At 44.8% G+C, this 14,434-nt stretch overlaps 1 protein-coding gene across 35 annotated transcripts in view; it reads left to right on the top strand.

Annotated features, from left to right (window-relative positions):
- The window catches only part of PDE4DIP (phosphodiesterase 4D interacting protein), a 213,658-nt gene extending 200,139 nt beyond the window's left edge, over nucleotides 1-13,519 (top strand). For 10 of the 35 annotated variants that reach the window (XM_082368421.1, XM_082368426.1, XM_082368420.1 and 7 more), the window contains 7 exons: nucleotides 5,463-5,702; nucleotides 7,039-7,155; nucleotides 7,713-7,939; nucleotides 9,102-9,245; nucleotides 10,346-10,572; nucleotides 10,777-10,823; nucleotides 12,484-13,519. In XM_082368421.1, coding sequence (XP_082224547.1) covers nucleotides 5,463-5,702; nucleotides 7,039-7,155; nucleotides 7,713-7,939; nucleotides 9,102-9,245; nucleotides 10,346-10,572; nucleotides 10,777-10,823; nucleotides 12,484-12,629 — 1,148 coding nt within the window. In that variant the 3' untranslated portion in view covers nucleotides 12,630-13,519. Of the gene's footprint in view, nucleotides 1-5,462; nucleotides 5,703-7,038; nucleotides 7,156-7,712; nucleotides 7,940-9,101; nucleotides 9,246-10,345; nucleotides 10,573-10,776; nucleotides 10,824-11,746; nucleotides 11,808-12,483 lie in introns of all 35 variants that reach the window. The other 25 variants (XM_082368437.1, XM_082368436.1, XM_082368428.1 and 22 more) reach the window with 10 other exon arrangements.
- Nucleotides 13,520-14,434: the final 915 nt, after the last annotated feature.

The raw sequence follows: 14,434 nt of genomic DNA, 5'->3' as shown, positions 1-14,434 counted from the left end.
CCAATCAAAGAACATGGTATATCTTTTGATCTGTTTGTGTCATCTTTGATGTCTTTCATCAGCATTATAGATTTCAGAGTACAGGTCTTTTGCCTCCTTAGGTAGGTTTATACCTAGGTATTTTATTCTTTTTGATGTGATGGTAAATGGGATTGTTTCCTTAATTTCTCTTTCTGATCTTTTGTTGTTAGTGTATAGAAATGCAAGAGATTTCTGTGTATTAATTTTGTATCCTACAACTTTACCAAATACATTGATGAGCTCTAGGAGTTTTCTGGTAGCATCTTTAGGATTTTCTATGTGTAGAATCATGTCATCTGCAAAAAGTGACAGTTTTACTTCTTCTTTTCCAATTTGGCTTCCTTTTATTTCTTTTTTCTCTCTGATTGCCATGGCTAGGACTTCCAAAACTATGTTGACTAAAAGTGGTGAGAGTGAACATCCTTGTCTTGCTCCTGATTTTAGAGGAAATGGTTTCAGCTTCACACCATTGAGTATAATGTTAGCTGTGGGTTTGTCATATATGGCCTTTGTTATGTTGAGGTAAGTTCCCTCTGTGCCCACTTTCTGGAGAGTTTTTTATCATAAATGGGTGTTGGATTTTGTCAAAAGCCTTTTCTGCCTCTATTGAGATGATCATACGGTTTTTATTCTTCAATTTGTTAATGTGGTTTATCACACCGATTGATTCACAGATATTGAAAAATCCTTGCAGCCCTGGGTTAAATCCCACTTGATTGTGGTGTATGATCCTTTTAATGTTTTGTTGGAATCGGTTTGCTAGTATTTTTTTGTTTTGAGGATTTTTATGTCTATGTTCATCAGTGATATTGGCCTGTATTTTTTTGTGTGTGTGGTATCTTTGTCTGGTTTTGGTATCAGGGTAATGGTGGCCTCATAGAATGAGTTTGGGAGTGTTCCTTCCTCTGCAATATTTTGCAATAGTTTCAGAAGGATAGGTGTTAACTCTTCTCTAAAGGTTTGATAGAATTTGCCTCTGAAGCCATCTGGTCCTGGACTTTTGTTTGTTGGAAGTGTTTTAATCAGTTTCAATTTCAGTAATTGTGATTGGTCTATTCATATTTTCTATTTCTTTCTGGTTCAGTTTTGGGAGATTGTACCTTTCTAAGAATTTGTCCATTTCGTCTAGGTTGTCCATTTTATTGGCATATAGTTGCTTGTAGTAGTCTCTTATGATCCTTTATATTTCTGTGGTGTCCATTGTAACTTCTTCTTTTTCATTTCTAATTTGATTGATTTGAGCCTTCTCCCTTTTCTTCTTGGTGAGTCTGGCTAAAGGTTTATCAATATTGTTTATCTTTTCAAATAACCAGCTTTTGGTTTAATTGATCTTTTCTATTGTTTTCTTTGTCTCTATTTCATTTATTTCTACTCTGATCTTTATGATTTTTTTCCTTCTGCTATCTTTGGGTTTTGTTTGATCTTCTTTCTCTGGTTGCTTTAGATGTAAGGTTAGGTTGTTTATTTGATATTTTTCTTGTTTCCTGAGGTAAGATTGTACTGCTGTAAACTTCTCTCTTAGAACTGCTTTTGCTGCATCCCATAGGTTTTGGATCATCATGTTTTCATTTTCATTTGTTTCTAGCTATTTTTTTTAGCTTCCTCTTTGATTTCTTCAATGATCCATTGGTTGTTTAGAAGCATATTGTTTTGCCTCCACATGTTTGTGTTTTTTTAGTTTATTTTTTTCTTGTAGTTGATTTCTAATATCATAGTGTTGTGGTTGGAAAAGATGCTTGACATGATTTCAGTTTTCTTAAATTTATCAAGGCATGCTATCTGGCTCAGCATATGGTCAATCCTGGAGAATGTTGCATGTGCAATTGAGAAGAATGTGTATTCTGCTGCTTTTAGATGGAATGCTCTATAAATATCAATTCCATTGGTCTAATGTGTCATTGAAGGCCTATGTTTCCTTAATTGATTTTCTGTCTGGATAATCTGTCCATTGATGTAAGTGGGGTGTTAAAGTCCCCCACTATTATTGTGTTACTGTTGATTTTTCCTTTTATGGCTGTTAGCATTTGCCTTATATATTGAGGTGCTCCTATGTAGTGTGCATATATATGTACAATTGTTATATCTTCTTGGATTGATCTTTTGGTCATTATGCAGTGTCCTTCTTTTAGTCTTTGTTTTAAAGTCTATTTTGTCTGATATGAGTATTGCTACTCCAGCTTTCTTTTGATTCCATTTGTATGGAATATCTTTTTCCATCCCCTCACTTTCAGTCTGTATGTGTCCCTAGGTCTGAAGTGGGCCTCTTGTAGACAGCATATATATGGGTTTTGTTTTTGTATCCATTCAGCCAGTCTATGTCTTTTGGTTGGAGTATTTAATCCACTTACATTTAAGGTAATTACTGATATGTATGTTCTTATTGCAGTTTTGTTAATTGTTTTGGATTTGTTTTTGCAGGTCTTTTTTCTTCCCTTCCTCTTTTGTTCTCATCTCTTGTGATTTGATGATTATCTTTAGTGTTGTGTTTGGATTGATTTTGTGTGTGTGTGCATGTATCAATTGTAGATTTTTGGTTTGTGGTTACCATGAGATTTTGAGATAGCAGTCTATATATATATATATACACACACACAAGATTTTTTTAAGTTGCTAGTCTCTTACTTTCAAATGCATTTCCAATATCCTGCATCTGTACTCTCCTCTTCTCACAGTTGCTGGTTTTGATATCACATTAGTGTGTGGATGATTTCCTACCTTTATGGTATGTTTGCCTTACCAGTGAGCTTTCCCATTCATAATTTTCTTGTTTCTCATTGTGGCCTTTTCTTTTTGGCCTAGAGAAATTCCTTTAGCATTTGTTGTAAAGCTGGTTTGGTGGTGCTAAATTCTCTTAGCTTTTGCTTGTCTGTAAAGCTTTTGATTTCTCCATCAAATCTGAATGAGAGCCTTGCTGGGTAGAGTATTCTTGGTTGTACGTTTTCCCCTTTCATCATTTTAAATATATTGTGCCACTCCATTCTGGCCTGCACAGTTTCTGCTCAAAAATCAGCTGATAACATTATGGTGATTCTCTTGTATGTTATTTGTTGCTCTTCCCTTGTTGCTTTTAATATTTTTTCTTTGTCTTTAATTTTTGTCAGTTTGATTAATATGTGTCTCGGCATGTTCCTCCTTGGGTTTATCCTCTATGGAACTCTCTGCTCTTCCTGGACTTGGCTGACTGTTTTCTTTCCCATGTTAGGGAATTTTCAGCTATTATCTCTTCAAGTATTTTCTCAGGCCCTTTCTCTCTCTCTCTTTTCCTTCTCGGACCCCTATAATGTGAATGTTGGTGCATGTAATGTTGTCCCAGAGGTCTCTTAAAGTGTCCTCATTTCTTTTCATTCATTTTTCTTTATCCTGTTCCACAGAAGTGATTTCCACCACTCTGTCTTCCAGCTCACTTATCTGTTCTTCTGCCTCATTTATTCTGCTTTTGATTCCTTCTAGTGTATTTTTCATTTCAGTTATTGTGTTGTTCAACTCTGTTTGTTTGTTCTTTAGTTCTTCTAGGTCTTTGTTAAACATTTCTATCTTCTCAATCTGTGCCTGCATTCTTTTTCCGTGATTTTGAATCATCTTTACTATCATTACTCTGAATTCTTTTTCAGGTAGATTGCCTGTCTCCACTTCACTTAGTTGTTCTTCTGGGGTTTTATCTTGTTCCTTCGTGTGGAACATATTTCTCTGCTTTCTCATTTTGTCTAACTTTCTGTGTTTGTTGTCTCCTTTCCACAGGCTGCAGGATTGTAGTTCTTCTTGCTTCTGATGTCTGCCCCCTGGTGGGTGAGGTTGGTCCAGGGGCTTGTGCAGGATTCCTGGTGGGAGTGACTGGTGCCTGCCCACTTGTGGGTGGAGTTGGGTCTTGTCCATCTGGTGGGCAGGGCCAAGTCATGGGGTATGTTTAGAGGGAACAGTGGACTCTGGACGACTTTATGCAGGCTGTCTGCTGATGGGTGGTGCTGTGTTCCCACCCTGTTGGTTGTTTGGCCTGAGGCATCCCAGCATTGGAGCCTGCAGGCTGTTGGGTGGGGCCAGGTCTCAGTGCCAAAATGGCGACCTCTAGGAGAGCTCATGCTGTTGAATATTCCCTGGGGCCTCCACCACCAGTGTTCTTGTCCCCACAGTGAGCCACAGCTGACTCCTGCCTCCTCAGGAGACCCTCCAAGACCTGCAGGTAGGTCTGGCCCAGGCTCCTATGGAGTCATTGCTTTGCCCTGGGTCCCAGTGCTCATGAAACCATTTTGCACTCTCTAAGACTGAAGTCTCTGTTTCTCACAGTCCTGTGGAGATCCTACACTCAAGCCCCACTGGCCTTCAAAACCAAATGCTCTGGTAGCTCCTCCTCCCTATTACAGTACCCCAGGCTGGGGAGCCTGACATGGGGCTCAGAACTCTCACTCCTGTGGGAGGACCTCTGCAATATAATTATTTTCCAGTTTGTGGAAGCGGATATGGGATTTGATTATATCATGAAAGCACCCCTCCTACCATCTCGTTGTGGCTTCTTCTTTGTCTTTGGATGCAGAATATCTTTTTTGGTAGGTTCCAGTGTTTTTTGTTGATGGTTGTTCAGCAGTTAGTTGTGATTTTGGTGTTTTCATGAGAGGAGGTGAGCTCAAGTCCTTCTACTCTGCCATCTTGTCCTGCACTCCTCTTCATTTATCCCATTTAGTGAGAATATTCATATAGCTCATTGCAGAAATATTAATGTGTTTGGTTAAGGCCTGTGGCCCTGATGCAACTGGGTGCATGTATTATATGGTATATGCATCCTATAGCCTTGCTAAAAACCAAAACAAATTCTTTTTAACTACATTTGGCGTCAACGTTTTTAGATGAGCAATTGTGGTCTTGTAGAATATTTCTTGGATCTCTTCTTCCCCCAGTACATAGAAACAGGCTATGAGTGGTGAGTGGAGGTAAAAAAAAAACTAGAAGAACTTGAGCAGTCCAGTTAGTTATGATCCCTGGTCTGTGGTACCCCACTCCCATTCTTACATGCTGCCCAAAGCCCTGATGCCTTCCTCCTCCTCTCCCTTTGATTCCTGAATGTGGAGGTCATCACATCTCCTTCTCCCTCAGCCCCTCCCCTTCTCTAGTTCAGTATTGATCTCCTGCCCTGGAAGACCCTGCTGTCTAGCCTGCAGGATTGACGTTAATAAGGTGAATAACAGGCTTGACTTATCTGCCAATCAAATGGCCTCTAGATGGACGAGGGTCATTTGAGCCTCCAAGGAAACTCCATGCTGGAGTGTTTGCCATCTCAGTGTGTGCCAGGCCCTGCACAGGAAAAGTGACATATCCATCACAGGTGTGTTCCTGGGACCCTGAAATTACAGTGGGGTCCTTGGCAGAAAGGAATGTCAGAGGAGTGTTCTGACAAATGCTTAGAAATACTTGGTTCAGTGCCACCAGACTCCACGTTCTCTCTCTTTCAGCTTACACCTGGGATGCCTGTCACCAAGTCCCTTTGAACAGTGACTTGAGCCACCTGGTGGCAGAGATCCAAGCTTTGAGAGGGCAGCTGGAGCAGAGCATTCAGGTGAACAACTGTCTGCGACTACAGCTCGAGCAGCAGTTGGATGGTGGTGCCAGCAAAACCAGCCTCAGCCCCTCCTCTGTTAACCAGAAATTCCCCACCAACACTGACCCTGGAAACAAGCAGCTGCTCTTCCAAGGTAGGAAGGAAAAGGGAATCAGGAAGCCCTCAGCCAATGGGGAGGTCCCCAGGATGTCTACGGTGGAAGGGACAATCTCGCCTCTTCCACACTCCTTAAGGTCAGGGTGAAATCGAAGATGCTTCAATACAGTGTCTTGAGAGCATGGGATTTAGGGTCAGATCTGGCTCCAACTTATATGTTGTTTGCCTTGTGTTTAAGCTCCTCAGGTATTTAAGCCTTAGTTTCTTCATCTTTAACATGAGGATTATAATAATATACACTGTGCATAGTTATATGGAGCATTAAGTGAAATAATTTACTAGTGCCTGATGCAATAAGTGCTCAACAGTTAACAGCTGTATGTATTAATGCCTATTCTTTATATTTGCAGAGTGCTTTAAAATTTACCACGTTTTCAAATAAATTTTCAAATAATTTCATCAGAGCTAGGGCAGATTTTACTATCTCTGTATTTCTCATGAGAAAACGTAGGCACTGAGACAATTGACATGCTAAGGTTTACAGGCGTTAAGAGGCCAACCCAAGATTCGAAGCAGAAGTTTTGATCTGCTGTGTTCCTCCCACCTCACTATGCTCTGTCTCAGTGTTGCTTCTCTTTCCTCTCATGCTTTCCCCTCTCAGAGCCTCCCCACAGCACCAGCCAGGGCTCATCCGAACTGGCTCAGTCACTCCTCCTCATCATCATACAGCACAGAGGCCTGAGGTGGAAAGCAGGTTCTAAGCCACATTTGCCTGAGCAGGATCATTTCTGTCTCTTCGTGATATTTTCCAATTCCTCCCCTGGAGGATTGCTGCCTGGTCTCCAATAGGGCATCTCAAACTCACCAAGGCTTATGTCTCCTATTCTTCTTATACTACTACATGCTTTCCAGTATGTCTCTTTCTTATACTACTACATATTTTCCAGCACTGACTCATCAGAATGGTGATTAGAGTGCTGAGTTTAATCTCCCATAAATCCATTCATTCTTTGATCAAATATTTTTAACATATATACTACATATATTTATATGTATTTATATTTAGTTAAAAAGCATTGTGTTAGACACACTGCATACAATATTATATTCAAATCAGGGGTTAGAAAAATATATCTAATAATTTTTCAAACTAGAAGTTGCTTTCTCATGGAACAGCGTTCAATTACAGGAACATCTTGCTCCAAATTAAGTGGTTTGTTTGCCACTGCTTTTGACTGTGGTACATGGGTGATGGTTATGTAAGAGGAGAGTCATGTTGCCTTAGATCTCCAGTAGTGAAGGTAGGCTGTGCATATGTTTGGGGAGCAGTGTATTCCAGGGTTCCTAAAGTTGTGGTTATCTTTACTCCGTAGATTCAGTTGCCTCCCCTCCAGTTCGGGATGTGGGCATGAATTCTCCAATTCTGGTCTTCCCCAGCTCTTCTTCCGCTGCTCATGGCTCAGAGACCACAACCTTCAATAGGACAAATGGTAAATAGGGCAACTACAGGACTCAGGGTCTAATGATGGAAAATGACTAAAGCAAGTAACCTTTGGTTCTCTATATGCACATTATCTGAATTTAGAGATTTTTCTCTGCATGTCCCACGGCCTTTAGCCCTACTTATTCCACCTCCTGTGGCTGCCTTTTTTAATCATTATTCTTCCTCCTGTGGTTTTCCTATTGCTCTGGTATTTCTTCATTGCACTATAATCTCTTCCTTCTTGAAAGTGCTCTCTGTATCCAGCTTAATTTCCTTGTCTGTGTCTTCTCAACCCCCAAATTTAAAAATTTTTAAATTTGTCCTGAATATTTCATTTGTCAATAAGGATAAAATTTGCCTCCTGGCAATTTTATCATTATGAGATGATGTAAGAAAGATTATAAAAATATAGAACCCAGAATATCTATGGACTTCACACTTGTACTTGCCAAGACTGTCATTCTTGTTTCTGGCCTCTTTCACTATTTGATGTCCATTTTGGATTGAACTGAGGATGATTATGAATAACAGTAGATTCTGTGTTATTGTGGTTTTATTCTTCAGAGCTGGGTTTGGATGCTTCTCCAGTAATGAAGAACCCTCCCAAGCTGGAGGGTGATGCTACTGATGGCTCCTTTGCCAATAAGCATGGCCGCCATGTCATTGGCCACATTGATGACTACAATGCCCTGAGACAGCAGATTGGGGAGGGCAGACTGCTGGTCAAGAAGATAGCGTCGATCATGAGATCAACCTGCAACTTCCCTAGCCTTGAAGCTCCAGGCGCAGAGGTAATCCCGTTTTAGCTCTTAGGTGCACCTTTTCCTTAGGCCCTTTCTTCTTCTGATTTTAGCTTCTTCTCCCTCTATTTTTTTTTTCCTGCTCCACATCTCCCATCAGCTGAGGATACATCTTCCATTTATATCCAGCTAGGCCTTTTATCTTCAGCTGCTAATTTCACTACAAGCTCTGCTCTGTTCCAGATGTAGCTCACTTGCTATTTCCCCTCAGAACCACAGAAAAGCATGTGCAGCATCGCCGTCCTCATCAGTAGAGCACGTTAAGCGTCAACATACACACAATGCTGTACTGAGTACCCTTTGGTAGCTTATTATCTGCTAAAGTCATGCTGGAATATGACCATCTGTGGACAGAATAAAATCACTTAATCAGTTGGCTGGAAAATGAGAATCTGCATCCATATGGGCCAAATAAGTGGAAGGGGTGAGAAGGGTGGCAGCCATGGGATTTCTCTGCTCACATTGAGCAAGGGGGGAGAGCAAGCAGCAAGGCTTCTCAGAGCCCTTCCCCAGGCAGAGGTCCAGGTACTAGCTGCTGTGCTGTCTGAGCTACTGGAGATGCACAGGCATACAGGGACAGCCCTGCCCCCAGGGGCCCCCACGATAGAGAGGGATCCCCACACCTGAGTAAATAAATATAACCAGGGGCTCCAGGCACAAGGTTACAAGGGCTCTGGGTGTGAGGGTATGAACCCAGAATCGGCTGTTATCCCAGGCAAGGAAAGTAACAGGTTCATGGGGGGGTGCCACCAGGGGATATGTAAGTTCTCGGGGGAGAACATGCCAGGTAAAGGGAGAGGCACCTCAGTCCTTCAAGCTACCAGTGGTGCAGCCCATTTGAAGCACAAGGTGTGATTTAGGGAAGGACGAGGGGGGCCAGTGCAAAAATAGGGGCCTTAGACTCTGGAGCATGAAGCAGGACTAGAAGCTAAAGAGTGTGGGGAAAGCTGGAGTCACATGAATTCTTGCAAATCGAGAGGTCCCTGCTGAGGTCAGAGAACCTTGGCTTCCAGGTTAGAAAAGGATTTCACAGGTTTAAGCAGGCCTGTGTCTATGCCTCACCCACAAAGGAAGCTGAGGCCTATGTTCAGCAAAAAAAAAACGTGATCTCTCAGCCCCGGGGATGCCCATGGCTACCTCCCCCTTCTCCCAGGTGATGAGCAGTGAAGGCATCCACGAGCTCAGGAACAGCGCCAACACCCTTCACCACCGACTGGAGGAGTCGGCCTCCCTCCTCACCATGTTCTGGCGAGCAGCCTTGCCAAGCTCCCACGGCCCTGCGCTGGACAGCAAAGCGGTAAGAAGCCAGCATCCCCTACTGGTTCTGCCCCCAAATATCCTTCTGCCTCCTTGGTCTGCAGATCCTGAAGATCAGGAGCCGAATGGGCAGCTGGGACAAAGGGGACCTGAGGGGGGCGTCCCTGGAGGGAGACCTCTCCTCCATGGTGGCTGCTTTCAGTGCAGCTCTGACTCCATCCCCTCTCCACCCGGCCCTGACCCCCAGATAAGTAATCAAAGAGCGGAAGGAAAGGACATGGAGGAGGCAGAGACACAAGAGCCCTGGTAACCCATAAATGTTCCGTTTCTTTAACTTTCTGAAGTTTGGCTGCGCTGAAGTTCAGGGCCATGTTAAAACATCAACATCTCCTTTCCCTTCCTAGCCCACCCCCACCTCCAGGTCCACATAGTCAGGCAGGATCACAGAATGTCACCAGGAGTCACCCAGCCTCTTGTAGCCCTCCCCTGGAATCCCAGAAAATCACTTACATCTGCATCTCAGGGTCAGGCCTGGGGAGAGTCAGCCTCCCCCAGGTGCTCTCAGATCTCCGACTGCTTTCTGGTTGGTGACCTTGGATAGGCAGGTTTCAGGATCCCTTCCAGGGGTTCCAACTCCAGACTAAGATCACTGACACTTTAGGGGCCCCAATTATGTTAATTCCAAGGAGGGAGCATTTTGCCATCTTGTGGTTGGCAGATATATTTACAAACTTACTGTCTCAGGCCAGCCCTGTCTCCCCAGGCATGATATCCAGGTATAATATTCCTAACGACCAAGTCTTACTTGTGATGTCCAAGTGATATAACTATGTCAGCACGAAATCTGAGCTCTTGTTCACAGCTGGGAGTTTCAGTGTGGCCTGGAGTCAGGTTCTCTGCAGCAACAGGAGTGTAGCCTGTGCTAATCTGCACGGGGGCTTCCAGGTCCTCAGTGTTCCCACCTCATGGCCCATCCTGAGCCATCACCTGCCGGAGGGATTGAGAGGCTTTAACGAGGGAAATCTGCTCCAAAAATACTTGAGAAGACTGTAGAATCCTATTTGGAGTTGTAAAGAGCCACCAAACACAGGGTGCTTTAGGCCTTCTGACCATTGACAGAGAGCCTGTTTTTCTTCCCAGGGAGAGTCCATGAAAAGGGAGCTTCTGGAACTGAGAACCAAACTATCCAAACAGGAGAGTCTCCTTCAGAGCACAGCTGAGCATCTGAAGACCGCCAACCAGCAGAAGGAGAGCATGGAACAGTTTATCCTCAGCCAGTGTGGGTGCCCCCAGCCAGGGAATGGGACAGGAAATGGGGGTCCTTCCAGGTTCTCCACCTGTGCTGTGAATGGACAGAGACCAGAGAGGTTAGGGGACGGGGGAGGCTGATGTGACGTCTCTAAACCTCCTGTGCCATCAGTAATCGTGGAGGCAGAGGAGGGGACACGGGGTGGGGGGGCAGCAGGAGACCCCGAGCTGAGTGTGCAGAAAGACAAGCTTTAGAACACAAACCCAACGCAAGCGTGGGCCCACTGGTAATTTCTGCCTTTGGGGCTGCTTTCTTGTTTCAGTGACCAGGACACACGATGTTTTGAAGAAGGCAAGGACAAATTTGGAGGTAAGGAAACTACTGCACCAGTCGGAGCCATAGAGCCCGCCCCAAACTTATCACCATCTGTCATCAGAGTGTGCAGGTGATCCTTGACCTGCTCTGACCTTCCAGGAGGAGATTTCGGTCCATCTGTGGGAGCTCAGGTCCTCAATGAGCATCCCTCTAGAGTCCATCCCCATCAGCCCTCCACCCCAATCAGCAACCTCCCTTGACCTCTCGGTTGACTCTTACTTTGTCATCATCTTCTCTCCTTACTCCAATTCTGTCTCCTTTATGCCAGGTCAGGAATGGGGAGAAATGCAGTTCAGTTGATTCTCGAGGTCAGAGGACATATGGGGTCTGCCTTTGAAGGAGCTTTCAGTAAAGGGATCCTGAGGCCAGTCATGTGTTCTGGGGTTTCCTATACCATTATATGAAAAAATAATGGAAAGATGCAACCTAATAAGTTGATTTCACTGCACAGTATTGGGCTGAAAACAGCAATTTGATTTTGATATCTCTTTTTCTTTAAGCAACAACACATAAGAAAATCCTTGGGTCTTATTGATCTGAAAGAGAATTTAGTAATAAGTAAAAACTGAAACTTAAAGGGAAACTTAAAACTGAAACTTAAAGGGAACTTATCTCTATGGCAGACCTTCTCTACTTTTATTTAAAACACTAACACATTCTCTAGCAACTGCTTTGATGAAAAACTTGAGGTCTTAGAAATGGCCTAAAAATCAAAAACTAAACCTTTTACCTTGGACTTTAAAGCTTTGCCATAAGCAATTAAGCACATTCCTAGGAATGTTCCTAAATTGTAACCTAAGAGAATGTTGATCCCACAGTATGAAAACGGGTTGGGCCATAATTTAACTCTGTTTCGTTTGTTTGTTTGTTCTGCTAATTTCTTCTGTTTTTCTCTGATGATTCCTCTCTTTCCTGAGCCTTTTTAGAAGAACACTTACAAGATTGCCTCTGTAAAACCTTATTCCTGCCTCAGCAAAGGTAACCCAACAGCCTCTCATACCTGCTGGCTTCCCCAGTTTGGAAGTATCCTTCCCACTTCCCCTAGGCCACTGGAAAGGGCCCAAGGCCTGGGATCTAATCTCAGGCTTGTCACTAAGTGGCTGTGTGGCTTTGGCTGGCTCCAGTCTCTGTGAGCCTGCTGACCCTCATCTGTAAGAGGGGGCACTAGACTTAGATGATCTCTGAGGTCCCTGCTGACCTGGCCCCTCCCGCTCCTCATCAAGCAAACGGAACATAAATTTAGCAGGGGGACGTCCCTGCAAAATATCCTCTCCTTCCTACAGCAGGGTGTTTCTATATGTGCCTGTTTCATACTAAGCACTTCTTTTCCTGGGAGATCGCAAAAGCCATCCTTTTGCTCCAAAGTGAATTGGAGAGTGAACTGACCCCTGAAGAGGGAGTGGTAGGATCCGGCCACCTGCTGTGCAGTGGCTTCGAGCAGAGATATGACCACAGGAGGTGGTGGGAAGCTTTTCCTCTAACCTGGTGGCCCCAGATGCTCCTCCAGACCTCAGCGCGTCCCCTCAGCTCATCCTCGTGACAGGCTCTCAGCGTGCTCCCGGCTTCTGTCACCACTCAGCACTCTCTCCAGCCTCAGCTAGCCACCAGCAGGTCCTGATAATGGACTCTTACTTTGTGTTATTTTCGTCTGCAGGTGAAATCCCTAAGGGCTCTGCCATGCACCCCAGTCCTGTGACCCTCGCCTTCCAGGAGCCAAGCAAGAAGCGAAGCCACCAGAGGTCCTTAAAACAGCAGGGAGGATGGGCCTGCCCCCCTTCTTTGAAGCTCCCTGTCTGCTGACTAGGATCTGGGTCCCACTCCTCCACACCTTCTGGAGGGTCTGAAAGGAGTTCAAGATGTGGCCTGGTGGGGCAGGGCGAAAGGCAGAGGGCCTCTCCTGCAGTTGTTGAGGAACAACCAGCCAAAGTCCACTGGGCCCAGCACTAAGCAAAACAGGCATAGTTTTTAGAAGACCTTGTGACACTGCTTCTGAACGCCCCAGGGGCTTGGGAGCCAGCATCAGCACATTTCTCGCCTCATCCTCCGAGGGTCAACTCGGGGGAAACGGGACCTGCTTCCTAGCAATGGAGCATGTGGTCCCCACACTGGAGCTCCACAGCAGATCTAAAAACACAGGACTGAGCAGCGGTGCCCTGCAGGACAGTGTTGGCAGACCTAACCTGGGCCAGCGAGCTGGGTCACAGGCTGCGGATTGGTGTACACTGCAGCGCCTGAGTTATTTGAATGCACGTGGTGAGAGCAGTGATTTCCAGATGCCATCTCATGCTTAGCCTAGATGTCCTATTTCTATTCTATTATGATCCCCCAAAAGTATACTGACCTTACTCTAAATATGCTGTCCCATTTTGTCATCCCAGCTTCCCTCTGGGAACTAGGGACTAATGGCCACACCAAGCCCATTGAAAGTCTTGTGTAAAGCAAGTCAGTGATCATTTTTAAGTGACATGTGAGCAACCCCCAGTTGCTAAAGCCTAGTCTGTGTCTTCACAGTGCTTTAGAATGTGTGTATGTGTGTATAAATGTATGATATATATTTATATATGTTGCTATAGCGATATGTTGAAGGCTAACATAACTGGTGGATAGGGTCAGTGGGAGGAAATGAAACAGTCTTTTTGGTGGCTATTAAAGCAAAATATGTATAAAGAAATAAAGTTTTCTTCACCTGCTTAGTTTCTAATTTCTATACCAGTCCTCAGGGTGAGTGTGTAAAAACAGGAAAGACAGACTGTCATTAAAAGCTCACTGTCCGAAGCAGAATCAAAATGGTGGAGTAGATGGATATGGAGCTCCTCTCCCCAACAGACATATCAAAAATACATCTACATGTGGAGCACTTCTCCTTGAAAAGTGGCAGAACTCCTGTAAACGAAAGCTGCAAGAAAGATCTACATGTAATTAATTGGGTAGGAAGGGGAAAAAAAGAAGACTTGGGTCAGCACCTGGGCCCCTTGGTGGGATCTGCAAGGAGGAGAAGGTCCACAAGGGTAGACCCTTGCCCTGGGGAGTGAGCAGGTCGAGTCACAATCTTGGCATCCTAGTCCTGGGGTCCTGCATGGAGTGGCCAGGCCCCCTTGCCTCTTGGGAAATCTGCTGAGACAGAAGGGTTGGAGAAGACTAGACTGTACTCACCAGCAGTGCATGCTGGCTTGCTGACAATCAGGGCAGAGAGTGTTGCACTGGGAGCAGCCCCCTTGCTGTATTTCCCAGTCCAAAGGGGCAAATGCCCTGGCCCCACTCACTCCACATCACAACCTGGCACAAAACCTTGCCAGAGACTAGATCTAGTCGTGCAGAGACAGACCAGGACAGCTGGGGTGTGATCTAGGAGTAGCTTCAGATGCCATAGTCAGCGAGGGCTCAGAGCAACAGGTGTAAACAAAGCAAACATTAGTGTGTGTCCACTGTGGCACAACAGGAGTGTGCAAGGGCCAAGCGATGAATCTTGAGCAGACAGGCCCTGGGAGAGGACATGATCTAGCTAGGCAGAAACAGCCCAGAGGGCCTGGGGTGTGGTCCAGTTGGGGCTGCAATGGCCATTGTGAGCATGCTCAGGAGTACGCAGTGGTTTGTCTTCCAGCTCA

Source organism: Balaenoptera borealis (assembly GCF_965194805.1).
Source record: "Balaenoptera borealis genome assembly, chromosome: 1".
Classification (NCBI taxonomy): Eukaryota; Metazoa; Chordata; class Mammalia; order Artiodactyla; family Balaenopteridae; genus Balaenoptera; species Balaenoptera borealis.
Note: the sequence above shows the minus strand (reverse complement) of the source record. Positions and strands in the feature narration are given on the sequence as shown.